Source organism: Sturnus vulgaris, chromosome 8, assembly GCF_052056855.1.
Source record: "Sturnus vulgaris isolate bStuVul1 chromosome 8, bStuVul1.hap1, whole genome shotgun sequence".
Lineage (NCBI taxonomy): Eukaryota > Metazoa > Chordata > Aves > Passeriformes > Sturnidae > Sturnus > Sturnus vulgaris.
Window position 1 is genome coordinate 21,376,216 of NC_142250.1, and position 27,510 is coordinate 21,403,725.

General features: G+C 41.6%; 2 protein-coding genes across 2 annotated transcripts in view; one reads left to right on the forward strand and one right to left on the reverse strand.

Moving 5' to 3' along the window:
• Positions 1-27,510, reverse strand: part of ACTA2 (actin alpha 2, smooth muscle) — an 82,696-nt gene that overhangs the window by 24,548 nt on the left and 30,638 nt on the right. The window contains exons 2-4 of the mRNA XM_088169101.1: positions 15,232-15,379; positions 10,887-10,954; positions 4,221-4,362 (exon numbers count right to left, since the gene is read on the reverse strand). The gene's annotated coding sequence lies outside the window, so the exon portion shown is untranslated. The remainder of the gene's footprint in view (positions 1-4,220; positions 4,363-10,886; positions 10,955-15,231; positions 15,380-27,510) is intronic.
• FAS (Fas cell surface death receptor) lies at positions 616-13,096 on the forward strand. Its single transcript, XM_088169102.1, has 9 exons — positions 616-743; positions 6,535-6,682; positions 7,223-7,357; positions 9,262-9,370; positions 9,882-9,946; positions 10,301-10,381; positions 10,518-10,588; positions 11,050-11,074; positions 11,889-13,096. The coding sequence occupies exons 1-9, from the start codon at positions 687-689 to the stop codon at positions 12,302-12,304; spliced, it is 1,107 nt and encodes a 368-aa protein (XP_088025228.1). The 5' UTR covers positions 616-686; the 3' UTR covers positions 12,305-13,096.

The window sequence follows — 27,510 nt, forward strand, 5'->3', positions numbered from 1 at the left end:
ACACCGTCACATCATTTCTGGCTTTAAAAAGCAGGCCAAACTACCAGCACTACAAACCACTGAAAGTTTGCAGGAAAAACACAAGAAGTGACTGGGAAAAGATAGAAAATAAAGTCACGGACATGAGCCACCCTTTCCATAGGACAGCAAAGGGCAGTACTGCCTGGTGCAGTGAGTTTAGCCTGTTCTGACTGCCTGCCCCTAGCCTATCCTATCCTTGGCACTACTACAAAATCAGAGTTTCTGCCTTCGGTGCGGAGGCAATTGCTCCTCCCAGCACCTGAAGCACAGAATCGAATGCCTCATTCCCAGCACTAAGGCTGTCGGCTTGGTGACCCCAAGGTCGTGCCTAGTATCCACGAGCCGCCGAGTGCGTGCCCCCGACCGAGCACCCACGATGCCCGGGACACCCGAGCGGAAGCTCCGTGCCCTCGCTCCCTGTCACTGTGGGGCGCTGAGCCCGGAGCTGTCCCGCCTCTGCCTGCGGCTCGCCCGGCGGCCGCAGCCCCAGCCCGGGGCCGGCTCCCTCCGCCCGGGCCGCCCGGCTCCACGGCCGCCCCGCCCCGCCCCGCCGAGCCGCGCTGTGCCGGAGGCGGGTCGGGGCGGGTCGAGGCGGGTCGGGACGGGCGAGGACAGGGCGAGGGCAACTCTGGTTGTCCCGCCGGAAGGTGCCGGGTAGCGCTGGCATGCGGAAGGTGCGGGACAGCGGCGGCGTGGCCCGAGGGCTCCTTCCTCTGCTCCTCGTAAGTGTCAGCCCGAGAGGGGCAGCGGGCGGGCGGCGGGGCCGGGCGGGACGAGGAGTGCGGCAGCGCCGGGCGTGGCAAACTTGTTACCGACATTTCAGTCAATTCTTTAGGCGATGTTTTAAGTGGAAAAAACGCACCTTCAAGTTCAGGCACTTTTGAAGGGTGCTAAGTGAAGTGCGCGTTGTGTAAGAGCGGACGGGGGGATGCAGGTGGCTGTCGGATCGTGAGCTGTAGGTGGGGGACCCAGGGACATCTGGCACTGGCCTCGGTCCGCAGCCACCTATAGCGGCCGGAGAGGCGGGCCAGGCACATGGGGAGTCCCAGTTCTGCCGGGACTCCGGGGGACCAGCCCGGGCTAAAACCGGGCTCGGAGGGAGCCGACCTGCGCTGCACCTCAGCGAATCCCTAACAGCGAGCAGGGAAAGCAACTTAACAACGAATACCTGCGGGGGAGGAGTTTGAACCACTGTGACAGTGACCCAGGAGAAGCTAGAGGAATAGTCCAAACCTGGCGTCTGTGTGCAGCATTTACTGGAAGCCATAGGGCAGGGCCTTGCCTTGCCTGAACCGTGCCCTGTGCACACAGTGAGTCCCTGCGCAGCTCAGCACTGCAACGCACTGGGTACAGCACAGCTCAGCCCTGGGTTCAGCACACATTGCTTCCCCAGCCCTGACTCTCCCGTTTCAGAAACAGCTCACTGGAGCTCACCTTTGAATTCCACACTGTGGGGTTTTATTGCTAACAAATGCAGTTTGTCAGGTTAAAATCAAGTCTTAATGTATAAACCACTCAAATTGTGATTAACTGATAAACTGTATAACAGGTAGTAAATTATTTAAAGTATTTCAGAGCTCTATCCATGCCCCTGCACAAATCATCAAAGCATAATTAAATACAAAGAAGGATTTTCATCTGTTGACAGAAGTGTGTACTAAAGGAGCAGCCAACTAGTGACACAACTATCAGTGTAGCTCAGTATGTTGATACTATCCAGAATACATATTAAGATTAAAAATACTTTCTTTTATAACACTGCTCCAGAGAATATGTAATTTCTGTTCTTATTTTCCAATTGTTTCGAAATTTCAGTGTACCTTAGAAAGACTGTAGCATTCCTACATAATTTCTATTTTTAAAAAGTTGTTTTAATTAGCATGTCGTTTCACTACTTATAAAATAACAAACCTGGTCAAAGTTTGGCATATTATTTGGTTAAACCAGAGCATGAAAACAGTTTGTTGAATGAGACCTCAATTTTGCAAGGAACTCCAAGCTGCACTCAAGTAAAAGATTTAGAGCTAGTCAGGCAAAAATAGCAATGGTCTATAAAGTCAGAAAACAGCTGTGTTCTCTGTGTAGAAAAAGCTACAAAACTACATACCACTGAGAGACACACTTGTCTTAGTTTAGAGACAAATTTTAGGACAAAATGCTCTGGAATGATAATTTCTTCTAAAGAGAAGGGCTCCAATAATTCCTTTTTGCCAATGAGAGAAATTAATGCTAGGGAGTGAAAGTGAAAAAAACCCACCTGTTTATTAACAAAGCAATATACCCACAAGGCATGGGAAAGAAAACAATTTTATACCCTGTGCTCCCTACCCAGCGAGGATGGTGGCTGCTCCCTTTGTGTCAGGGAAGATTAGGAAAAAATCCACGCAGCAGCTCAGGCAAAAGGTAGGTAGGAACCTGTTGAGCTTCTGGTGTTGGTCTGCTCTTCACAGCAGGTGAAACTGGTGGGTTTTAGTGTCCTTTCTTTTGCTGGCTCGGGTCTTTCCCACCGCCCCAGTAGGCTCACTGGACTGCAAGCCAAAACAGTTCAAGTGGAAAAAAAAAACAAAAACAAAAAAACCAAAAAGAAACAACTGAAGGATCTCTGCTGAAATCCAGGAAAAAGGTGGGGGAAGATAAAATAGCTTCTTGCCTAAGCAATCAAGAATACAAATGGAACAAAGGCAGCGAGCAAACAATCCATATCGCAGCCCGATGCATGCCAGAGAGAGAGATGGGCTGGGGTTCCCAGGCTCCTGCTTCATCCTAAACCTTTCTGGGCTCACAGCAGGTGATGAGGGAATTGAGTACCAGCATAAAATCACCTCAAGAAAACACTCTAAAGGAATAGGCTAGAGAGTGAACTGTTAGATAAATATTTTGTAATTATGATAACACTACAGAGCAGGCAATTTTCTGGAAGTTCAGAAAATGTACCTTTGAAAACAAGGCTCCTACATTACTGCACTGGCCTTTCTTCCTTATATCTTGGAAAATTAATACACACATTTAAGTGTACGTGCATAAACAACCATAAAATGATGGGATGACCCAAGACTCAAGTGAAAAGTATAAGGGCCTCAGTTTTGGAAACATGTCTGTGCATGTTTCCTCAGTAACCACTTTTATCTTTGCAGTAACTCACTGAACAAAGAGAAAGTCATAAGAAAACCATTTTGTGTTACAAAAAGAAAAGGGGGAGAGTTGCTAGATTTGTATTTGTCAAGCTCTAATTCATGCTTAGTCTCAACGAAGTGAGGTGAGAGCTGTTAATATATCACTCCCAACTCTCCAAATATTTACTAGATGCTCAGTAGTACTGTACTTCTAAAAAGCAAAACCCAACAAAATAACCAATCATAACGAACTCCCCAATATGTTGTTGCAATTTGCATGTAAGTCAGCTGAGATTTGAAAAGGTAATGGATTAAATTTGGACAGTGAGTGTTTTAAGGTGCTGGACAGGTTCTCTCGGGTGCATTAAACACACACATTTCCCTTGGAATTTAAGAAGCTCAGGGTGCTTCTAGTTGTGGGGAAATACCAACTCCCATTGTAGGGCTTTAAAAAATGGAACTGGATTATTTTTATTCTTCTTATAAAAAATATCTTAGAATGTGAAATACTATTTTTAGAGGTTTATTTTTTAACTATGAGATTCAGCCTTGGTGGGAGAAAAAAATGAATTGGAGGAAAAATGATACTGGAGGTTGTGGAAGCAGAAATTTCTTGTCATAGTGAAAGAATTGGATTAGAGAATCCTTTTAAGATTACTCTTTGTGTGAAATTACTCTTTGAAAAGGCCATCCTGACAGAGTTAATACAAGGGAGATTAATTACAGAGAAAAGTGTATTAAAATGGAGCTAGTTCTAGCAACCCAGCTTCCACAAGGCAAAAAAAAAAAAAAAGCAAGAAAAATCCCCCTCCTCCTTTTTTAACACCTAGAAAGCCCCTGATGAGCTCACACACCTTGGTCCATGTAACAGCTGTGGAGTGGAAAAAAAAAGGCCCCGTTCTGTGGCCATCAGTCTTCTCATTCGTCAGCATTTATAGATTAGAAATGGGAGAAGTGACTTGCTAAAAATAAAATGTATAACAGGAGATAACAGAATTTTTTTCCTCAGGTTTAACATTGTAAAATTTTTAAAAGTCCTGTATGCAAATTACATGTTCACACACTTCCAAAGCTGAGATTACATACCTATAAGCTGTGTCTTGCAGAAGCTTTCCTGTTAAAATGGATTCACATGTTTCAAATAATAGTTTTATAGAGGAAAAACTGGAGGTCTGAGAATCCCAAAACGACGAGTATTCAAAGAAATTAAAGTTCTTGTCACTGTGCCCTGGAAATGCAGATGAAAACAGGTTTCATAAAAGTGTCATTTCATCTGTTAGTGAAAGCATTTTGGAGGAGGCTGTTGGAATGAAGAAGAGGGAGCAGGTAGAAAACACTTTTCATTTTCTGGGCAATGCAAATGCAGAGAAACCAGAACCTTTGGGCTCATATAATAATTTTTATGGGTTCTGCTAAATGCAGATGTCCCCAAATGATTGATCTTATTCCCATTGACTGCTTAGTGCAATCTTCAGTTTAGATACGAAAACAATTTTTTTTTTTAGGTTAAGAGAGAGCCTCTGTGAGTCATTCTAGGCTGAAGACATACAACCACTGCTTGAGTGCATGTGTCATAAAAAAGCACCTATCATCCCTGCCTGTATAAAAGCCCCTAAACTGCTTCCTTTTCAATAGTAGTGATTACTGCTCAGTGACAACAGATAAAGCAACTAAGGTGTGTACAGGAAGCTAAATGAGTATTGACTCTTTTCTGTTTTTTTTTTTCCCTGTAAGACACAGCAAAATTTGTAAATAGCAAATAGTTTGCTTTTAAGAGGGTGCAAATCCAGGAGGAAAAAAAAAGTTTGAAAAAATTAGGGTGTTGCTTTGAAAAAACGTCTTCACAGTTTCATCATTATTCCTTCTACAGGAAGACGTTGTAAGACATCCCTGCAAGCAGAACCAATGTGTTTGGTGCTGCTTGAGTGTCAGATTCTGAGAAGTGACCCCCACTTCTTGTAAGTGTACCAGGAAGTTCATCTCCGTGAGCAGGAGCAGAGAGCATCCATCTAAAAATGTTGTGTTCTGTAGCCCCTCATACCAGCATAGCTCATTTGTATAAATGCATAAACAAGAGGCAGAGAGCTTTGTTCATGTAAGGGAACACATCTCTCTGCACACAATATGTTTACAGGCATTTGGTAAAATCAGCTAAGCTTTACTGGTATTAGTAATTTAGAAATATGTTTCCTTCTTTGATTATATCTTATTTTCTGCGTGATTCTTTGGACATTTTCTTCATACTGCCTTAGGAAAAACCAAACCAGACTGGTCGTACATCCCTGACTATATTTTAGTAATTATTTTTTAATTGGACTTTCTAATCCAGTGTTTAGTGAGACAGTTCTTCTAGGCAAAAATAAAACAAATCACACAAATTTGACATATCCATTTGAAAGCTTCTGTGAAGACTAACTTTTTAACATCATTACACTGGGATTCAGAGGAGACCACCCTGAAAGTTTGGCAGCAAAGGAAGAGAGAGCACCAAACATGGGCTGAGCATCCATATCCAGAGTTCCTCCAGTGCTAATTATGCTCTTTCAGCTGCTGGACCTTCACCTCCAAGTGCAAAGAAAGGTCTCCTTAATTTCAGTCCAGTAACTAATATCATATGCATTTTAATCAGAGAGATGCTAAGGAAATTAAATCCTTTCGACTTTCTTACTTGTGAATAGACTACAGGGTCAAAAGAAGTGGCTACCTGTAGGAGGAAATGGCCTTATTGGTTACATTGGTTACATGTAGTTAGTTAGCTACAGGTAGCATTTCCTTCACTTGAGAACCTAGTTTGATATCCAAAATGATTTTTCAGTAATTTAACATACAGAATTTTCTACATCTAACTGAAATTATGGTCAGCATCCATAGCTCCATTATGTAGACATCTCATATTTAGTGCATGCAGAGTAAATATAGAATTCTGCAGAAAATGTTGCTGAGAAGAAGGCAAACTATACCAGATTTATCCTTATCATTCTTCCTCCTTCTTCCAAAATAAAAAAAAAGCCTCACGGTTTGGCCTCTGGGCCACAGTGCTTTATTATTATCATGGAAAAGAGGCAGGACAGGGACCACTAGTAAAGCTCTACTGCCTAATGACAGAAATAAAAACAAACAAACAAAAAACCCCAACCACTATGCAATTTAACTTGACAGTGCAAAAAATTCAAAGAAATAGTTATATTTTAAATTAACTTGAAAGGAGAGTGCCTGTAGTGGTAGAGTTCTCGGCTTTAATATGGGCCCTCATTGTCCATTAAATCTAAAGTAGTCGACAGTTTTAATAAGGGAGTAAATATCAGTATGTTTAGTTGCACTATTAATGTGATTCTGGTAGTACTAAAACACACCTACAGTCCTAAACAGTTTTTTGGTCTAATTTTCTGTTCTCTCCTAGGTGGCTGTCTCAATTATTGAAACACAGTGCAAAAATTATACTGAAGCCCTAATAATGTACAATAGGAGGATCATTTCCAGGAGGGAAATTAACTGCAACAAGGATGAATACCAATTAGATGCTCAGTGTTGCAAGAAATGTAGAAGTGGTGAGTATGATTGTAAGACTGTGTTGAGAATTCATTAACAGGGAACACCACAGCATGCACAACTGCTTTGCACTGAAGTGGCATGGGGTGGTTTCCTGGATGCAGTGCTTCATTCCAGCTGTATCTGTTTTTGTTACAGGACATAAACTGCTTCAGAGATATTTCCTGAGCTCAGTGCACCAATAACTTCTCACTACATAACATGCTTGTTACAAAAGAGCCAAGAACTAACATACACATATTTGAAAGAGGTTGAAAAAGTGAAAACACATGCTTTTGCCTGCAAGATTCCAAACGTTCATGGGTTTTCCAATTTTTCATGTACAGTTTTGTTTGGTGTGTTCTCCTTCAGTATTAAAATGGAGGAAGATTGAGGATAATCAAATGTTATGTATACTACATTCCTGAAGTGCATCTACATATGCACAAAGAATATACATTCCATATTTGGAATCAAAAAGTACTAGGGATTAAAAATCAAATTCTGATGTTAGTCTTAGAGCTGGTGGCTTCTCTCTAAATTGTTGGTTTTCTCTACAGGTTTTGTTAAAAACGTCTCCTGCCCAACAGATATTATCAAACACTGTGTTCCATGTGAGAAAGGAAAGGAATTCATGGATCACCCCAATCAGCTGGACGAGTGTTGGAGATGCAGATTGTGTGACAGCACATTTGGTATGTCTATAGAAATAGCAACAGTAGCAATGACTCTTCTTTCATACAGGATTCCACTGAAAAGTCTCCACAATATCTTAACCGTGGTTAGCATGTACATTCAAAACTTTTAGTAGTAGAACGTGAATGAATTTGTGAGAAAGTAGTAAGTTTATCCTCCAGTTCCTTTTCATCAAGCACAAAGTAGGAAGCAAAATAGTTGGTCCATTATTTCTCCTTATATCTGCCTTTGCTTAGCCAAAGTCCATGCAAATCAGACACTGTGCAAACTGGTTAGAGTCAAGGAAGGCAAGTTCTCCCTCTTCTTCACCTCCTGTTTAAAACAGGGGTATAAGTAATGATGGTTTCTTCTGTAGTCTTTCATGTAATGGATAATATTGTTTAAAATTGGTTGTTGTCTTTTGAAACGCTCAGGATGCTGTGTGGGATACGTGTGAAAGTCTGTAAGAAAAGCCCTCCTGGGGCAGACCAGTACCCCACCTACTCCAGCATTCTGCATTCAGTGGAGGCAAGAGGTGATATTTAGAGAAGACACACACAAAACCTGTCTGCTTTCTGTGGTCTGTTCCCTGCAGTCTGTCAGCATCCACAGCTGGGGGAAAGGACATTAGAAGATCTATCCCTTCCTAGTCATTTCAGGGTCTGTTTATGAGCCCTTTTAGTTCATAAACCTGCTGGGTGACAGCAGAAATTCACTACCTGTTTCATAAATACCCATCATAGATTTTTTTTTTAAGTCCATTAAACTTATCTCCTACCAGTTCCACCAAGTGTCCTGTAGATCTGCTCTATTTGGATTTAGAGAATTACAGTTCTTCATTCTTCATACCCAAAATCAAGTTTAGTGAATGGAGAGACAGTTCTCAACTCAAATATGTTTGTACTCACTTCACCTCTTGCAATATCAATCTCTAGTGCTCTCCCCTTCCTTTAGGACCTCAGTATGGTTAAAAAACTTTCCTCTCATTTGCTACTATAATAAGCATTTTTGCATGGGTGCTGAAATTGGTAAGAGCAAAACAATTCGGTATTTTATGTGGTGTCACAATTATTTATATTGAAGGGAGGAAAAGGGTGGTGGGATGGCTAGTCACAACATTCCATGGACAGTAATGTAGTTGAAGAGAAGTCAGTAGACTGACAACAGGCAAGAGGAAAATTACCACTGAAGTTCCATATGAACCATTCTTACGATCACTCATGTTCACTATTTCTGTGAGTTACTTCAGCACTGGTTTTACAGTAGAAATTTTGAAACATAAAGTAGTTTCAAATTACAGCGGGGCACTGAATGTAGTAACTCAAAAATTTGTTCTATTTTCAATATGCCTATGAAAATAGCTTTCATATTATGTAGATACAGTAATTTTTAATGTAGAAGTATTTCTTTCATAGACAGAGATAGCATAATAAACGTAGGGCAGGAGAAATTTAATAATTTGTTTTGATTCTTAAGAAGAATACTTAACGTGGATATGTTAGACAAAATAGAGAGGGTGGAATTTCTCATCATTGGAGGTCTTCAAGGAAAGGGAAAACTTCTTGTCTGTCAGGGAGTGCAAAGAACCCATCTGCATTATCAAGTGGGGAGATTGGCTGTGTGATCTTCTGAGTTTCCTTCTGGCTTTACACATCTGAATGGGAAAAAGAAATTGGGATTTGGCTGTGCTGAACGAGTCCTCTTCTGGCAGAGCTGTATTGTGTGATGAGTTTTCTGACTCTCCTCCAGCAGAGGTCTCTCTGACTGCTCCATATTCCCAGTGCTCCTTAGAAAAGCTGTGTGTATCAGAGTTAAGCCTCTCCAGGACCAGCAGAGGTGGAGCTAGCAGCAAGTCTGAGGACAAGACTTTGTAGACAGAAACTTGCTTTTTCAAAGTAATACACTTAATGAAATCTATTTTTAGGTTGGGAGGTTGTAAAGAACTGTACCCCAGAAAAGAACACGCAATGTGCCTGTGCAAAGAACTATTATTGCAGTTCTGCAGAATGTGACCATTGCCAGCAATGTACCACGTGAGTTTATGGCTTCATCACTACATATGAAATTGTTAATATATAATCACTTTTTTTTTTTCCCAGCTGGTTTCAAGAGAGAAGGTCATCTATAACCTCAGGGAAAGCATACTGACTGAGTTCAGTCTAGTCAATTTGCAGCAATTAAGGTTTTCCAAAGGCATGCAGAAAATCTTACATATCCACTGAGTGTATATGTTTTTCAAAAAGTGTAATAAAATAATAAAAAGAGTATCTGAGCTTTCCTGTTATCTATGTGTGATCTACTGCTACATTGAAAAATAATTTCATATGTTTTCCCACTGCCACAAGTTTCCATGCCATTTTCATACCTATTAAATTCCAAACCCCATGATCAGGGGTTTGGAATATGAAACCAGCATATTTATCAGCAAAATATGAAATATTTTGCTGATAAAACATCCTAGAAGATTTTGATTTGCTCTCTTAACAGCTTGAGAGCTTAAGAGAGAAAAAGTCCCCTAATAATTTGTGTTCATATTTTCTGCAGATGTGAAAGTGGTGCGATTGAAAAACAATGTACTTCATCTTCAGACACTGTATGTGGAACAAAAGGTACCATTTTAAAACATAACAAGGTCCATCATGTGCTGTATTTTGAGAGGCAATTGCAATTGTCCTGTTCTACACAGTGGCCCTAGTGATTCCTGACAGCTCAGGGCATTAGTCCTACTGGGCCCTGTACTGACCTGCAGAGCATGATTTTCTCTTGATCACTGTGCAGGTGTGGGAGCTGATAGTCCTTTTTAGGGGCAGCTCACAATAGGTATATCTTTAACATATTTGGCTTTTGTCATTAGGAAAAAATAGGATGGCTTTTAAAATATGACACCGTCTTGTTTAAAATTTGGTGTGCTGCTGTATTGCATTTCTTGAGTTAACTTTCATGCAAATTTTCCAATGTTCCAGGAGAACCAGTTATATTGGGGGTGATCATTCCTTTGGCAGTTTTGGCAGCTCTACTAGCAATAGCTGGAGTAATATGGTGGCGTAAGTGATTCCCTACTTATTCCTATTACACCCTGAGTGAGATATTCAGATGCTTATTCAAATACAATTTTATATTCTTGGAGTCCAAAGGAGAGATATCTTGCCCTAGATTTTAAAAATGTTTTTTTTGTTTCAGGCAAGAGAAAACAGAAAGGTGTTACAATCAGTGATCACCCAAATAACATAGTTTACAAACCAGAGCCTTTTGTAAGTATTGCTACTTTGATCATAAAAAACTCAGCTTTATGCAAAGAACTTTTTTCCATTTAAATTGCACTGGGTTTCCCCAAACATTTGTGTGCCTCTTTTCTATGACATGAATGAAGTAACTTTCACCACAAGGACTCTTTTGGGAGAAGTAAGAGAAACTCTTAGGAATGCTTCCTAAGTCACATGACCACAATCAAAACTTCATAAATCACCAGGCCTCCACCAGCCCAGGATATTCCTGTCCCTGTGCATAATTTTAGGCAATAGCAATTGTGAGTTGATTCCCCAAACTTACCCAAGTCAAAAGAGGTCTGTCTGTCTGGTCTGACTCTCTCAATCTTAAAATAGGAATCATGGATAAAACTAAAAGAAAATTAAAGAAGTATTATGAAATGTATTTGTCCTCTTATATATCCACTTGCTTCTACTTATTTCTCTCTTGCTTTATTTTTTTTCAGGAGAGTGTACCTCTCATAGACACAGGTAAGAGACAAGGAACTTCTCAAAATTCTGTAGAAAGAAAAAACAGAGATACAGATACATAAGTCCTAAATTAAAAAAAAAAAAAGAGTATTTTTATGTAGACTTTGCCACTGTCCAGACCTGTCATTCCAGCACAAAAGTGCATGCTTACTAAAGAAGTGGCGGTTCATATAATGCTCATCAGAGCACTTAGTGGCATCATGGAAGTCTTGCCTCAGGAGGAATTTCTGTTGTATAGGGAGCAATTACTCATTGTCTACAAGTGAATTGCAGTTCTGCACGTGGTACAGACACTAGGAAACAGCAAACTGTGTGTTCAGTAACCATGGATAATTATAAGGGGGCAATCCCACAGTGGGATTGAAGATTCACAAACCCACATTATGTCCAGGGGAAAATCCACAGGAGTGATACACAAAAGGAAAAAATACAAGCTCCAAAACGGTATCACTACAGGAGACCTGTCCTATTTCAGGACGTCTCCCAACACTACTTTGAGAAAAAACATGAGAGATGACCACACTTCAGTGATAGAGAAGGACAGGAGAGGTTACAGAGGGAACTGATACTGTGTTTTAGGTGGTAGAAAGCAATATTGATGCAAGCCTAAATCTGTGAAATACATAGTATTTGGCAGGAACATGTGAAAACAGATCTGCCATGTATTGTAAAAAATCACACATAAACCATACTGAGTCACAAATACCTGAAACTTAATCTGGTTTGGATAGGAGAAGTATCAAATCTGAGTGCAGGTGATAAAACCCAGTAAGATACAAGTGCCAGGTGCATTCATTTCCTTTCACACTCCTAGATGCTGACCTGAGCAGCCACGTTCCTGGTATTGTGGCAGAGATGACACTCGCAGAAGTCAAGAAATTTGTTCGTCACCACCATGTATCAGAACCTGCCATAGACCAAAGCATTCAGGATTGTCTTGGTGATACATCTGAACAGAAGATTAGGCTGTTTCGAGCCTGGTATCAAAGTCATGGGATGAAGGGAGCCTATGGAACCCTAATAAGCAGCCTGAAAGAGCTAAAAATGTGTGCTGCAGCTGATAAAATTGAGGAAAAGCTGAAGGCAGCTATTTCCAGCTCTCAGGAAGGGGGACAGTCTTGTAATCCTGACACTGAGCAAAGCAAAACTTGCTCTCAGAAGGGCAGAAGCTCTTACAATGATAGTACTGAGCTAAGTAAAGCCTATACTGGTAGTTTGGAAGAGACCTAGTGCAGAGTAATTTGAAAACTATTTCTAAATGAGTATTTTTCTAATATAAATAACAAAGCTTCAAAATGGAATTTTCATTGGCAGTGCTGATTGAACTCAAGTAAGTTATTATATGCAGAAGTAATAATTACAAATGTTGTAGCAATATCCTTCCTTGAAAAGAAGTTCTAGCCTTTTTTGGCTGTTAAGGACTGGAAGAAGTTTTATGACTTTTTTACTAAAAGGTGCAATATAAGACTCCAGCTATAGGATTCATTACAAGAGGAAAAAGGTTATCATTATTTGAAGAAAAGGCATGGTTTAAATCCATAGTACTGCATTATTTAATCCATGTAAGGTTTTGGTTACATTAAAAATGCAGGATGTTCCCTTTCTTTGAAAGGAAAACTCTGGTGTTATGAGACTCAAAAGTGTATCAGGAAGAGTACTTGAAAAAAAAAAGTTACCTGCCTTCCATCTGATGAATTTGAAATATAGGTGTTGCTGTGTAGGTTCTACTCTGCTGCAAATACAATTTCTATCTTTCATAAAAACACTTCTGTGTGTATATGTGTACAAGTTTTCTATGCAAAAAGCTCCCAGTTCTATGTAAAAATTATTACCTCTGTTGTTCTCAGCAATGTTTGTAAGCCTCTTCTAGTGTTAGAACCCTTCAAAGAAATAGGAACCGAAGGGTTAGCAGCACAACAGAACCATCATTTCTGGAAGGCATCCTTCAGAGTGTATGATGCTTTTTTAATGCAGAAACTGATAGAATGAAAGCATTTTTTTCATTAAAACGTCTGCATAATACATGACTTCTGTCTTTCTTAGTATATAGATTTCATGTTTAGGTTTGCTTTTACTCGGGTTAGAAAATCAGGATAAAGGAGATAATTCTCATGAAAAAATACCTTACCTTTCTTCCATCACAAAGTGCAGAAGACTCAGCTCCTAAATTCAAAGGATCATTACAGTGCTGGAAGATTTACTGTGAGGCCTTTCCCTCCCACACACCCATTTGTGCAAATCTCACAAAGTCTTTCAACAGAACGGGAGATTTTCCTGGAAAGGTTTGATTTTTCCAGGTTACACAGTAAGAAAGATGACTTTCTTTGGCTCTGTGATCAGCTCCCTAGAGAAAATCTCCAGCCAGTATCAGGACTCAGCCAGAACTGGAAGAGACCTACCTAGGCTTGCTCTCTCCTGCCTGCCAGTGTGTGGGGTAGGGTCCCATGGCTGCCACCTGTCCACAGGACCTGGAAAGGGCAAGGTAGAACTGGCCACAGGGTGCCAGAGGCTGGCAATCAACCCCTGCCATTGCTAGGTGCCCACAGCCCATGTGGCAGGTCCTCCAAAATGCCACATGGCTGGAAGTGAGGTATCTGGAAGGCAGTACATGGCCTTTGGAAACAGCTAAAAATCTGTGTATGGCATCAAGCAGGAGGCTGAAAGGAAAAGCAGGGTGTAGCTTTGAACTCATTACATGTTTCACAGACTTGACCTGTTAAAGGTCTCAATGACACAGAGCATGTTTTGCCCAGGCCCAATTTTTGTTGTGCAGCTCTTAAACCCTATCCATGCTAAGCACTCGAGAACCTTCCATCCCACTTTGGAGCCTCTAATCTAGCTGCATTTTCTAAGTGTCTAATCCATTAGTATATTGCCAAAATCCCCACACTGTGCTGCTTTTCGAAGGAAAACCTTCAGACTGCTGCAGTCAGCATGGTTTAATAGCCATGGGCCAAACTGTGCCCCCATGGACTGATTAACACCTGGCATTGTATGAATGGCCTGTGTGTGAGCTATCTGTGCACAGCTCTCACACACTGTCACAATGTGTTGCTCCTTGTCCTGTTTTGGTCAGGGTCCACATATATAAGAGAGTAAAATATCTGCCTTTCAGAAAAGCAGCACAGCAGTGGCGTTGGCTGTGCCATCTTTTATAGGATGCAGTTGTGTAGGAGCACAGCGAAGACAGGAAGGAAGGAGAGCTCCATGCTCTCACAAACCCTGGTAGATAGGCTGCTCCCTATACCATGTCCCATCCAGGAAGGCATGAATGCACCTTAAAGCTGTTTTGGCAGATGCTTGACTTCAACTTTTTCTTCCCTTGGCTCCTGGCATTGTCTATCTGAGTGAAGCATCTGACCAGCAGAAATGAAGGCAGTCCACCTCTCAGGGTTCCAGTGGAGCAGGGAACTGACCAATCTGAACTACACTGATCTTAAAGTAGAGCCACCAAACCTCACAAATTTCTGACAATGAAATAAAATGATAATTTTTTCTTTCATCACACTACAATTCCCCAACCTCAGCATAAAAAGGACGATTTAGAAGAAGTCCCTGAGCAATGAGTCACATTTTTTTAGGAGATGTCTGCAAGGCCCAGCTCAGACTGCCATTAGCTTTGATGGTTAGCATAAGTCATAATTTTTTGTTCTTAACTGGAACACTGTGGCTCAAGTGGGAGGATTGATTGTACTGTGCAGTTAGTTTCCCAAAGAGTCTGTGTGTGTCTACAGGGCAGTCAGCAGCGTGGAGCAGAGCTGCATCAAGCTTAGAGTATCTGGACCAGGGACTGAAAGTGATTTAGTTCTGCTGACCTGCAGTAGCACATCCAGATTTCTACTGCCTCCTGCTTCTGACACAATTTTCAAACTAGGGCTGTATAAGAAAAAAGAAACCGAAGCCCAAACTCCCCTGTTTTATGGAAACACAGCATCAGAAAAGCAAGTGAAAACTGAAACAGAAACTTGCCCAGGGAATGACTTGTCACTTTTTGAAAACCAGATTACAAAGGAAAAGTTCTCTCTTCAAGAAGCCAAAACTTTGCAAAACAATCCCATTTCTTATGCAAATAGTACACCCAAAACAATTGTTATTTTAAAATAACTACAACAGAAGAACAGGAACATAGAAATAAAAGGCAAGAGGGATGATCTTACTTAAGTTCCTTGCAAATTGAAAGTGACCACGTGTGAGATGTTTGTTGAGAAATTCCAAGGGCTGTTTAGCTGTGTAATCCACACCAGCTGCTGATCCATGCTGCAAAATGTAGTGCAGTTACAGCTGCTCTGCAAGCAAACCAAACACCTGAAGATGACAGAAACAAAAGCAGTAATACATTGTGGTACCAGAAGAACACAGGAATGGTTAAAGACAACTCCAGTGTAGAGGACTGCTGCAATATGAAATAAATTATTTTCGAAGTTATTCTGCAGGCTGCCAGTTCTTGAAAAAATGTAGCTGAGTAATGAAGTGCTCAGTACAAAGAGTATGAAATGTTTCTGCACAGATGCATGACAAGCATATTAAAGTGTGAGAGAGCTCAGGCTTATTTCCTGTATGAAGGAGAGAAAAAGGAAAACAATACCAACAAACTCATGAGACGAATAAAAGAGTAGTGGGAAAAGAGTACTTGAGTACGTGGAGATAGGCAGTTTTCCTGTTTTGAGGGAAGATACAACCTCAAAACTCACACCCCTCCCTTGCTGTTTGTCAATACTTTGATTCTGGACATCAAGGGGAAGCTTGCATTCCTGCTATCCCACTGCTAGCAAGAGCAAAAATATCCACTATGTGTATCCAGCCTCTAGCACAGAGCTGTGGTTGAGAATTATGAGGGATGTGGGAACAATCACAAAACAATGTACAGTCAGTGTTTTCTGAAGAGCTTTTCAGCGGTTTTAGTTGAAATTCCCTTCCAAACTGAAAGCAAGATTTTTAAAGCTTTCAGAATGCTAGAGAGCCCTTTCCCATCACTTTACACAATAGTCTCTCAAGCCTCCGATATTCCAGCAACTATGATAGATAGCAACTATTATTTTCAACCTAGTGAGGAATCAACAAAAAATGTCTGTGACCAAAGGGATGTTGGAAAAATAGGTCCTGAACAAACACAGGAGAGGAGTAAGTGATGAAAAGCAATGGCAGGAGGAAACCAAAGGCAGAGACCTTGGAGAGACAGCACTGAACAACCCACACCCTAGGAGCATGCAGAACACAAAAATCACTGACCCTGCCTCCCATACATCTTCCCACAGTGATATCCACATGACTGGCTGGCTGTAGGACAGGATAGATCTACTTGTATGTGTGTCTTTGGGATATGAACAAGAAACTGATGAAACTTAAGTACCCAGTTTAATTTCCTGCATATTTATCCTGTAGTCAGTGATGGAATTTATATATTCTCCAGATTACCAATATCTGAAGATTTACATTTCTTGGTCTTTCCCTAGTCCTTCCTTAAAACTACACAAAGATCCCTCTCCAGACTTATCTCTGGGATAGCTGAAGCTGGAGGGAACGTTTTATGATATTCCTTAAATTGCTGTGAAGCTCAGTGGAGTCCCTAGCATGCCTCTCTCTGTCCCTGTTGGGACTGGCCGTACCCTGGCACCTGGTTCTGCTGGGTGGGGACCACAGCTGTCACTGCAGCTCATGGGAGGGATGGCCATGATCCGGGCTGTGTCAAGAGGGTTTGAGGTTCAAGGTCTGTCTCAAGGATGCAAGGACAACACCTATGCCTCTGCTTTGGGGGAGTGGAGGGGCGACTAACTTCATACCGGAGTGTCCCTTCATTTATCCAAGAATGAATAGAGATCACTAAAGAAATATTTTTAAACTTCCCAACCACATCTCTTCAGACTTAAATCCCTTTAAGCTTGTTTAAACAAGCACGCTGGGCAGTGGGGGTTGTTTTGGGGGCTGGGGGTGGCAGGTAGAGGCTGCGCGGCCATTCGCGGAGAGCACAGGCGCTGCCGGCTGTCCTTGCGTGTCCCCGCGGGCAGGTGGCAGCCTGTGTCCGCGCTGTCCTTGCGTGTCACCAAGGGAAGGTGGCAGCCTGTGTTCGTGCTGTCCTCACCTGTGTCCCCGCGCTGCCCCGGGCTGGCGTAGCAGGGACAGGGCACCTACGAGCGCTTCCTCCCGGCTCCTTCCCGGCCCTCAGCATCCTGGGATGAACGAATGACTCCCGCGGGGAAAGGAGCTCGCATACGAAGCTTCTCTCTGGCAGAGCTGAGCCTGTCATTGTGCTGAGCCAGGGCCAGCTCTGTTTGTACACGAGATCCCTCAAATCATGTTCCACGAGGTTTAAATGACACCGACAGTGTCATAAAAACTCCGTGTGACAGCTTTGGTGACACACCCCAGGTCTGAGGATGAGCACAGCCTGGCTCCCTTCGAGCAGCCCTGGGATCGGGCGGCTCAAGGGTGCGACACTCCGCTGAAGCACGGGCGGATCACTCGGCATCGCTGCTTTTAAATTTAATACCACATGGATAAACGGTGTCATAACAACACATCCAGGCTGCAGTTGGCAGAATGTGAATGAAGTACGTGCTGCAGTACCCGTGCCAATATGAATGTGCACTACCTTAATAAATATTCACTAATAAATTACATCAGTTGCGACTTAGGCATTCGCTTTGATTCTAACTTACACAACTGCCAAAATACAATCAAATGTAGGTGTTAGCAATGCCTGTGAAAGCCTAGGGAAGACAGGATAGCTGTCCTGAAGTTTGGCCTTCTGAAGGGTACTTTTTGTACCTCCATAATCAAGTGAAAAAGCAACTGGTGAAGCTCAGGGAGGAGAAGGAGTGGGTGGTAAGAGTTTAGAGGCTTTTTGGAGGAACTGGCTTATGAATAATACCCTTTAATTACTGCAACATGCTATCGTAAATGATCTTGTCTTCTTTCTTTTCCAGGCTCATTAGTTAACCTATCATTTTAAATAACTGTACATTAAATGCAGTCTTCTGTTCTAGCTACATAAATGTTGGGAATAACCACCTCATGAAGTTCATTGCCAAGATTTTTTTTATTTTTAATCTCACAAAATCTATAGCTGTTACTTCCATCAGAAAAACTGGAACAACTATGAGTTCTTGAAAATATATAATCCTGTACCAGGAGACAGCAGACAGAGGTTGCAAAGCACTCCATGTATTGTGCTTCTTCTGTTAGGTCTATTTATGTATCTTTGGGAAACAGCAAATCAGCAAGGAGCTGTGCAAGGTACACAGCTCCTTTACTGAGATGTCTTTCCTGAGAAAGCCCCTCCTTGTAGGAGCTTTATTCACACCTCCCTGCAGCACTCAAAAGCCTCTCTCTGGCATCAGACACATTGGTATAAGGAACTGAGTAGAGAGCAGCCCATAAAGATGCTATAAGGAAAGCAATGAGCAATGCCACCCAAATCACAATTATAGGTTACAGGAACAGCTACTCACAGGCAGTCTTTAGTGAGCCCAGGTCAAGTATTCTGATAAAGAGTTACATTAGCAACTGCTAGTTACAATTTATCAGGTGACTCAGGGAATATACACTGTAGGGAACAGCAATAAGCCTGGAAAACTCATATTATATGGTTATATGTCCTCTAATAATTGCTTGCCTTTACAGCTGTAAAGCTATTAACCTGCTGTCAGTGCAACTTTTTAAGGTCTCTTCTTATTTGTAAGTGAGAACAGATGAGTTCTCACTCACTATTAAAGAGCTGGAACATGAGGGCTGAGACAAGTTAAAAGATCTGTTCTGCATAAGTCAACAGTCTTTCAGAGACCAGCTTCATCCTCCCTCATCCAAAGACATTCCTACACAATCACAATAAAAATGCACACATCTTCCAGGAACTGATGTGTTTTTTTATTCCCTAACTCATACAGCTATAAACCAAGCCTCAAAAGAACATCCAAAAACATTTTTCAAAAAGAATTACTGTTTTCCTACTTTTTTCTCTCAGCTGTGGATGTGTTTCAAAGAAAGATAGTCATGAATAGATTGTCTCCCTTAAAAGCAGGAAATGGTTCTTCCAAACGTAACTAATTCGAATTAAATCAATACATTATGTTTGGACAGCAACCAGCTGCAGAAAATTTTAGCAAAGCAAGTGTTAGAAGCTGTAAGTACTTCAAAATAGGACTTCAAATGCAGTCCTGCTCTACTTGATTTCAAGTTAGCTCTTAGTATTGAAGACACTAACTATTATTACTAGAAAGCAAGCAGAATTTTTCTTTTCTAGGCAACATTCCACCGGAAGATCTAATCAGTTATCATCTTACACTCACTACTTAAAAATCTAACCAGACTTACAGAAAAATTTAGTACAGATAAGTCCACGGGGCCATTCATGACAGAGTCAAAAAGCAAAGCAGACTTTTAAAATCTGAAACAACTAGAACAGCACTATTGGAAGTAAAGGCATTACTTAAAATGCAATGATGCCTACCTTTTTGGTATCTTGACACACTATCAAACACAGAAATGCAAGCTCTTCCTCCTCCTTCTGCTCTGACCTCACATTAATTGGTGCTGGAGATGTCAACACTGACACGAGCTCTAGCAGCACTTGGCTGGAATAACTTTCTCTGCTCTGGAGCAGAAAATTGCAGTAGCCCACCTTCCAGAGCATAAGTCTGGGCTATTTGAGGACATCTCTTTCCTCATCACTCTCATTGAGCCTGTTCTGCTATGTGTACTGAAATATTCATTGCTGAGTAAGTTTGAGATGGATTCTCTCCGTTCTAGGGCGCCCTAAATGATTAGGTTAGCCACATTAGCTATCAGGTGGCCACACATCACAGGAAAGGCAGCCAAGAAATCATCATTTGAAAAGCCAAACAATGTTCAAGGGCTCAGCCCTGGGAACTCACTTGTTGACACTGGCATCTACTGAGACATTAGGTACCTAAGCTTTTTTGTGGAACAATTTGGGTTAGATTGCAGGAGTTAGCAAGAATAAAAGTCATGCTGTGAAGAGAGCGTTACACTGTCAAGTTTCTTACTTGGTCAGACTACACAGTGCATTGGAATTTTTCTTTTGTGTTTTTCTTTTTTCCTAATAAGGTGTCTGAGACTTTCTTCTTTGAGAACACTTTTCTGTTTAAAATATCAAACAGGAAATTAGGTCTTCCAGCTAAGGTGAAACCCAGGAATTTTCCTGTTGAACAATGGACTCCAGAGAGAGTTCCTATTTAGATAAGAAAGGGCTGGAAATTCCAGCCACCTTAAAATAGATGAACAAAAGTCCTTCTGCTCCAAAAGCTATTGGTATTTTCTGAGACTGAAGGTCATTTTTGCCAGTCCTTTGTCCTGCCAGTTCTTTGCCAGAAGGGTTTACTAAATGTTTTTGTCCTATCTCAGAGATGGAGACTCAAAAACTCCCCATATTGATATTTCACAATTCTACTCTTCAAAACTATCTTAATATTCTTAATTCTCAGTGTATTTCCAGCCCTGCCATACTCACTACAACATGGAGAAGAAATGGCTCCCATCCTTTTAAGAACAGCCTTTTGCATACTTGAACATCATTAATTGTCATGCTTTTTGACTCTCCTTTTTTTTCTGGCACCTTTAGATTGCACAGTACTAGCTCTTCCAGTGTTTCTTTGGGGGGCATGTCTTGTATTACAACACAAAAATGAAAGGAACATTGTTTTTCTCCTTTTTTGCATGATGACATTGGCAGAATTAAGCAGGTTAATTCAGTTACCCTTGAATTTCCCTATGGCTGCCTATCTCTGAAACTTACTGGTTAGTCTCCAAAGCAAGAGTGTACTTTTAGATGTATAAATTTCTGTGTACATTGCAATCCACAATTCAACAATTTCCCTCAAATGGCAGTAGGTATGCTTAGGGATAAACAATGTCTGATCCTTTTCGAAAAACTTATGCTCAATTATTTCAGTCTAATTCTGCTAAATCTCCTGTATTCATTGCTAACCCAGCAAAAGAAGCAGAAATTATGCAGTTAGTGTTTTAGTGCCACAAATACTTGGCAAAAATGTAACATCTGAAATGAATTTCCTTGGCTCATAACCAGGCACGCTTTGCAAGTGTGAAGGTATTTTACACAGGACCAAGTTTGCTGTCACAACCAGGCCTTGGCTTAGTCTGGCTCTTTTATCACACATCCTCTGGGAAAAGTCCCATGGAGTTGGGCTCTGTACAAAAATATTGGGTATTACTATGCTTTGGATTTAATTTCCAGGGGAAGTCTTGCTTTCATCAGAATGAAGTCTGTATCCATGTAGTTTAGAGAAATAATCTGAAAGAGCTCTGTGGATCTGTTTCCTTTATTCTGCTGTCTTGCCAAGGGTCTGCTGAGGAACTCTCTCATTTCTGCCTCGTCTTTAGTGTAAGAAGGCCACAACTACGCAGTTTGTTTCTTTAAATGGATGTTTTTCTGTTACTGTGTCAGGTCTTAAATACATTTCTTAACTTTCTATGGAATCATTAAAAGAGTGGAAATGTTAGATCAAAATTACGAGAAAAACACTTTAACATTTTATGCTTACTAGAGACCTTAAACCCCTGCCCTTTACTGTCACAGCTTTGCTGCTTCACCCATCTTTTCACTATTTACTTGCAAAATACTGCCAGACTAGTACCAGGAATTTTGACCAGTGAAGAATTAGCTCTTTCCTGGAATTAGTCTTTAAAAATTAATTTCAACATAAGTCTCATGGCCTTTATGACTGCTGCTCTTTCTGAATCATTGTAATGGCTTTCTGAATCATTATAATTAATCAACTCCTTTCCCACTGCTGGACATTGCAGGCAGCCAAAGAAGGTGCTGACTTTTAAGACATGACTCTTGGTGTGCCCTACCTGGGCTGCTGTCCCCACAGGCAGCCAACACACTGTGCTCCACCACAGATCATCACTCTGCAGCAGCAGCAGGAGCTGTGGAAAACAACAGTGAATGAACAAATGAAATAAATACAAATATATTTAGATTCAAAATTAAAGTTTTCTCTTGAATATCAAGAGCAAATGGTCAACCTCCTAGGAAACAACACCTTCCCTAAATACACAAATTTAGGTACTCGTTCAGAGAAGGTTTTAGGATGTGTGTAGACAAGAAATTCATTGAAAACACTGCTCAGTGCCGGAGGAAACTCTTATTTTAGCAATAAGATATTTTAAAAAGAGCTGAAATTAAATTAGATATTTGGATATCAGTAATAATATATGTATTAAACCAAGCAAGGCAAGTACATACTTCTGTCCCTAATTCAAAGGCATAACTTTATGTATAAACATATAGCGGCTATGACAACACATGCAATAATCTAGATGAACAAAATACTGAAGAATACTGAGAAACAGGCATCATGTGCCCTAAATGTCACATATCCATGTGTTCTGTATGCTATTCATTACTGGAGGGATTCCTTTCATGCCAAGGGTTAGTGTAAATATCACACCACTAAGATCTACAGATGCAATTACTATGCTCACTGTATCCATCACTACACCCCTTGTCAGATGACAATGGTGAACCAGTTTATTACCAGTATAACTTTGGATTCCAGATAATTTCTGGAGCTCAAGTCTAGGCAGGCATCTAATTATCCCTTTGGATCTGCATCCCTGGAGATGCTCCTTGACTTACCAGCTTGGAGGGAAGCTCTGTGACCCAAGCTGTGCACTAGCTCCTTTGGCACCTTTCCCTACACAAGCTGTCAGACTTGCTGCATTCTGATGAAGTGAGAGGGAAAAGAAAAAGAAATACGGAAAATGTTTAACAGAAGGCCCATCTGAATGCAAATAAAGTAAACAACATGTGCCACAGTGACAGACAAATGTTTGGAAGAGCACAGTGCTAGAGGGCTGCCAGCGGTCACTCAGCTGAAACAGCTCCAGGATCTGGGACGTCAGTCACAATGTTTGCCATAAACCAAAACACAGCTCAGCTCAGCAAACCAGCCCAGCACCGAACACAACCAGCCTCTAAAAAATCATTCTGAGGCCTCTCAGGTTTGTTGCAGTTTGAGATCTGGTGGTATCTGACAGAAGTTCATCTCATCAGCCTCTCTGCACTCCCACTAACCTGCCAAAGCTCTACATTTGTAGCAGCATCTGAATATCCATGTTAAAATACACAGTGCACTACTTGCAAATGTACTGTAATTGCAGACATATAGATATATCATATTTTGTCCTTTACATGCAATCTTTTTAGTGGCCACAATGGTACAGGTGTTCAAAATATAAGCCACAGATTTCAAAATTCACTTTCTTCTTCTAAAAATCTGGTTTTCTTCTTCCATCTGAGCATCTGTTACTTTTAGTTATGTCAGGTAACAAAAAGCTACTGGCACCTCCAGAATGAAAGCAGCGAAGACAGTGGTTCATCACAGATGCCAACACCTCCTCTGGTACCACAACACCAATTTAATGCCTCCTGCCTCCCCCAGGGATTAGCAGCACTGCTGACAGCCAGGCAGACAGACAGCAGATTTCTCTGGATATTCAAAATTACATTTTCACAGGGCAGGTATAGGATAGACCGTAGGGAGACAGCCCAAATAAATAGGAAGAACTGTAAATACATGGTAGGAACCCAGCTAGAAATCACAGCTGATTGCATCTGGGATGCACACAGGAACCTAAGATGAAGCAGGAAAGGATTTTGCAAGAAACCAAGCTGAGAAGAAAACAGACATGGTAATATAGAGACTGTATGAGAAAAAAAAATAAATCCATAAATGGGTAAATTATTTCTATTTCTAAAAAGTAACTGTAAATAAAAGGAAGTTGATAAGGAATGCTATCAAAGCACAAAACAACAGGCCTTATGGCTGCCTGTATATTTGTTAGACATTTTTCTGCCTTGGTCCGACCAATGTCAATACATGGTGTTTCCCATGCCATTGCTGTCAGTAACACACCTAAACACAGCTAATTTTGGTCATGCAGCTACAAAGAAAGAGCTTCCTTGTTGACTATTGGCACTAATCAAGCCTAGGCCTATAAGAAGAATCCCTTGGAAACTAATAGATTGAATTTTCCTTACATTTATATGGTTGACATGATTCATTCATTTCTATAGAATTATTTTTTAACTTCTACAGTGTAAGTTATACTGGAATTGCAACACGATGATATCTCCTTAGCACAGAACTTAGACCTGACCTTCCAGACAGCTGGTCTGGAAGAAGGCTGTCACATTGTGCAATGGCTGCAGAAACTTTCGGTTCCATCCATGTGTGGAAAGAGTCAAAATAGAGAACTGAAGAAGATTTGGGTTTTGAGATGCGTAGGAAAAAGCCCAAACCAAGGGCTATGATGTGTTGCATTATGATACATCACAGTAAAAGAAATTCCTATTACCTAATATGCAAGAAGAAACGAAAATGAACTACAATATGTACCAGTTTGATATTTAATGGGTTGTTGCTCCAAGATAATTCCAAGACTTAAATTTAAATAGAAGGGTGCACTTGGCTTTGGCTTTTATTAACTGGATAAATGTCAATAATTCAGATTGTTTGAACAGCTGCAGCCATACCACTTCAAGTGCAAGATAAAAACTTTTGCATGACAAACAATGTGACAGTGGCTTCACGTAGGCTCCATCTGCAAAAATTTGGTTTTCCTCCTTCACTGTTAAATGAAGGTGTCAAAAAATAGTAGCCAAACTGCATAAATGGCCATATACATTTCTTCCCCTCTGTCACCTACCTATCCTTAAACCTCTTAAAGCTCTCTCTTTTCTTGGATTGCACTTGATTTTCTGTCATGGCCTCTAGCATGTCCAGTGTTGAGGACAGAAGTACACGGGTTTTGTTGCATGCACACAAACAGGGTGTGCAATGCACAGACTGCCAGTGTGGTGCTCCTTGAAAGCAGTGGAGCTACTGTTCAGGCATGGCACACACCCCCAGCAATGTGTGTGCATGCCTGGGGAGGACACACAAGGAACAGGTGGCCACTGCCAGAGTACTTTGTGCAAGTCACTGCCAGCCACCTTCTTCCTCAGGTGTAACCTGAGAGCACACAGGGACTGAGCCAAAGAACTGTTCTGGCAAGAGAAATAGCTTTTACCTGGAAACCTTGAGCTCCTCAGCCCTTCTTATCTGATATTTGCCCATCCTTTTCTAGCTTGGAAACCACCATATGCACTCCAGGATGACAGGCAAAGAAACAGCTCCCAGCTTTGTTCCAATAACTTGCTAATATATTCCTGGGGCAAACAGGAAGAAAAACATTGGATGCTTTGCCTGGTCTTGAGGGCATCTGTTTCTCACCTGGCAGAGTTGCATTCCTGCCAAAGATCTTGTTCTGCACAGAAACTTTCCACATGCAAGACTGACCCTGGAAGAAGAGGAATTTTATCAATCTTTCCTTGAGGTTCTTCATTTTTTCTCCTCTGCCACAGGTACATTCTAGACAGTGACAGAAAACCTGTGGGCTTAATAGAAGGTATTTTTTTCCAAACCCACAGCTCTTCTGTCCTAAGTAGCAGAAGGGATCAGAAATCCTGCCTTGCAGGATACATTGCTTCCAGCACTTGACTCCTATCATGCCATCCACCCTTACCAAGGGAAATAGTCCACATTTCAAGCACCTTTGTGAAGAATTTCTAAATTTTGCTTTTTCCACTGTGGCAAATCTAAGGTGTCTCTTTGCTCCTTTCCCTCAGGGAGAGGCAGCCACCCTCTGTGCCTGGCAAATTCACCATGACAGACACCACAATGCATCTCCCAGAAAACGCTTCACAAAAAGAACTTATTCCCCATACTGTTGTCCAGAGTGAGTTTGCTGGGGAAGAAAAAAATAGGCTGCTTCCACAGTGTAAGAATGGTTTTGTTTCCTGACTTCTTAATGCAGATATGTTAAGACTGCTTTACTAAGTAGGAACAACAAGGATAACATCAGTGAGAAGAAATAAAGACGTATCCAGGATATGTTTGAAGCAGCTGAAGTTTAAAGCATCGACTGAAACATGGACAGAGAAAGCATGTTGGGATCAGAGATGGGGAGAAAATGAGTTAAGTGAACAGCAAAAGCTGCCTGATTATGTCATGTTTCTGTGTCAGTAGCTAACAGAGGTGCTGTAGAAAGGGATGTGTCACTGCAGGAAGGAGAATCAGCAATACCCCTTGACAGAAAATTCCAGAATATGTACACCTCTCTGCCATGCTGATTAACAGCTCTGGCATGCCCTATGTTCTCATTTTGCCGACAAGATGCAGAGTGTTCACCATTAAGCAGCAGCACCAGACATGTTTATTCTGCTTTCACCATTATTTCATGACAGAGATGACATGGATCTCAGCCCAAACTCCTCCACTGCTCATCTGACCCAGCTCCTCTTCCTCTTCCTTAAAAGATGCAAGAACAATCTCCTGCCTCTGTCCCTTAAAAAACCCAACATCTGGTCAGTCTAACTAGAGCTAGCTAAGTCCCTCCATCTTCCCACTCCACCACTTCTCACTTCCCCTCCTGGAACAGGGTTTTATAATTGTCTCTGTTCCCCGGTGCTGGTGGTAAAGGCTCATCCGCCCCCAGATATTGCACTTGATAAGACCGCAAAGGAAGAAGAACATGTCTCACATGGAATCAGTGTACCACAATCTCGTGATCTGCCTCTTCCTCCAAACTTGGCATAGCAGTTTCCAGAGTGTTTACATGGAAGTGGTTTGGTTTTGTCTGGCTGCTTACTTGTCATTTGTTTCCTCTGCTTGTCTGTTTTCTCCACTCTAAATTCTCATCCTAAGCAGAAGTTTTATTGTAGTGGCAGGCAAATCCTTTTCTGGCCACTATAAAAACCGTGCATGTATGGCAATCCCTTCCTCCCTAGTGTGGGCTCTCCTAAAGCCAGGTGCAAATACGAACATTAGCACTGGGTGCAAGTGTCATCTCAATTTTACAGGAAGTTATTTTTTGGTTTGCTTTTGCTTGGTTGGTTGGGTTTTCTTGTTGGTGGTTTTTTGGTTTTTTTTTTGGGGGGGGGGGGGGGATGTTTAACTGACCTTGCATGAGGACATTCAAAATCAGGGAGCTTTGCTTTACTTCCTCCCACCACATGCCAAGCGAGATTTCTCATTTCATTTTCCTACAGGGTGTGCCAGCTCCCTGCCCCAGGACACTGTGCACCTGGAGATGCCACCAGAGCCCCTGGCACTGCTACACCCAGACAGCTCTGGCTCAGAGACTCAGGAAGCAGCTGCCAACAGAACTGAGGCCATTTCCGAGTTCCTCTGGCTTTCCTTGCTCTCTGGGCTGGCACGGTCCTCCCACCAGAAACTGGGATACCAACACCTCCCCGAGGTCCCTGGCAGAAGCCCCAAAGCAGTTCCTCCCCTCACAGACCCAGAGGGACTGCGGCTGCCAGTGAGGTAGGGGAGGGACCTACCCTTGTACACACGGAAGAACAAAACCGTGTAGGAAAAACCCCATCAAAATGGGAAACTAGAGAAGCAATT

Excerpts from the sequence above, each read along its gene's own strand:
- FAS (XM_088169102.1), top strand. The coding sequence starts at position 687 with ATGCGGAAGGTGCGGGACAGCGGCGGCGTGGCCCGAGGGCTCCTTCCT. Across the intron at positions 744-6,534 it reads GGCTCCTTCCTCTGCTCCTC|GTGGCTGTCTCAATTATTGA; the intron begins GTAAGTGTCAGC and ends GTTCTCTCCTAG. Across the intron at positions 7,358-9,261 it reads ATTGTGTGACAGCACATTTG|GTTGGGAGGTTGTAAAGAAC; the intron begins GTATGTCTATAG and ends ATCTATTTTTAG.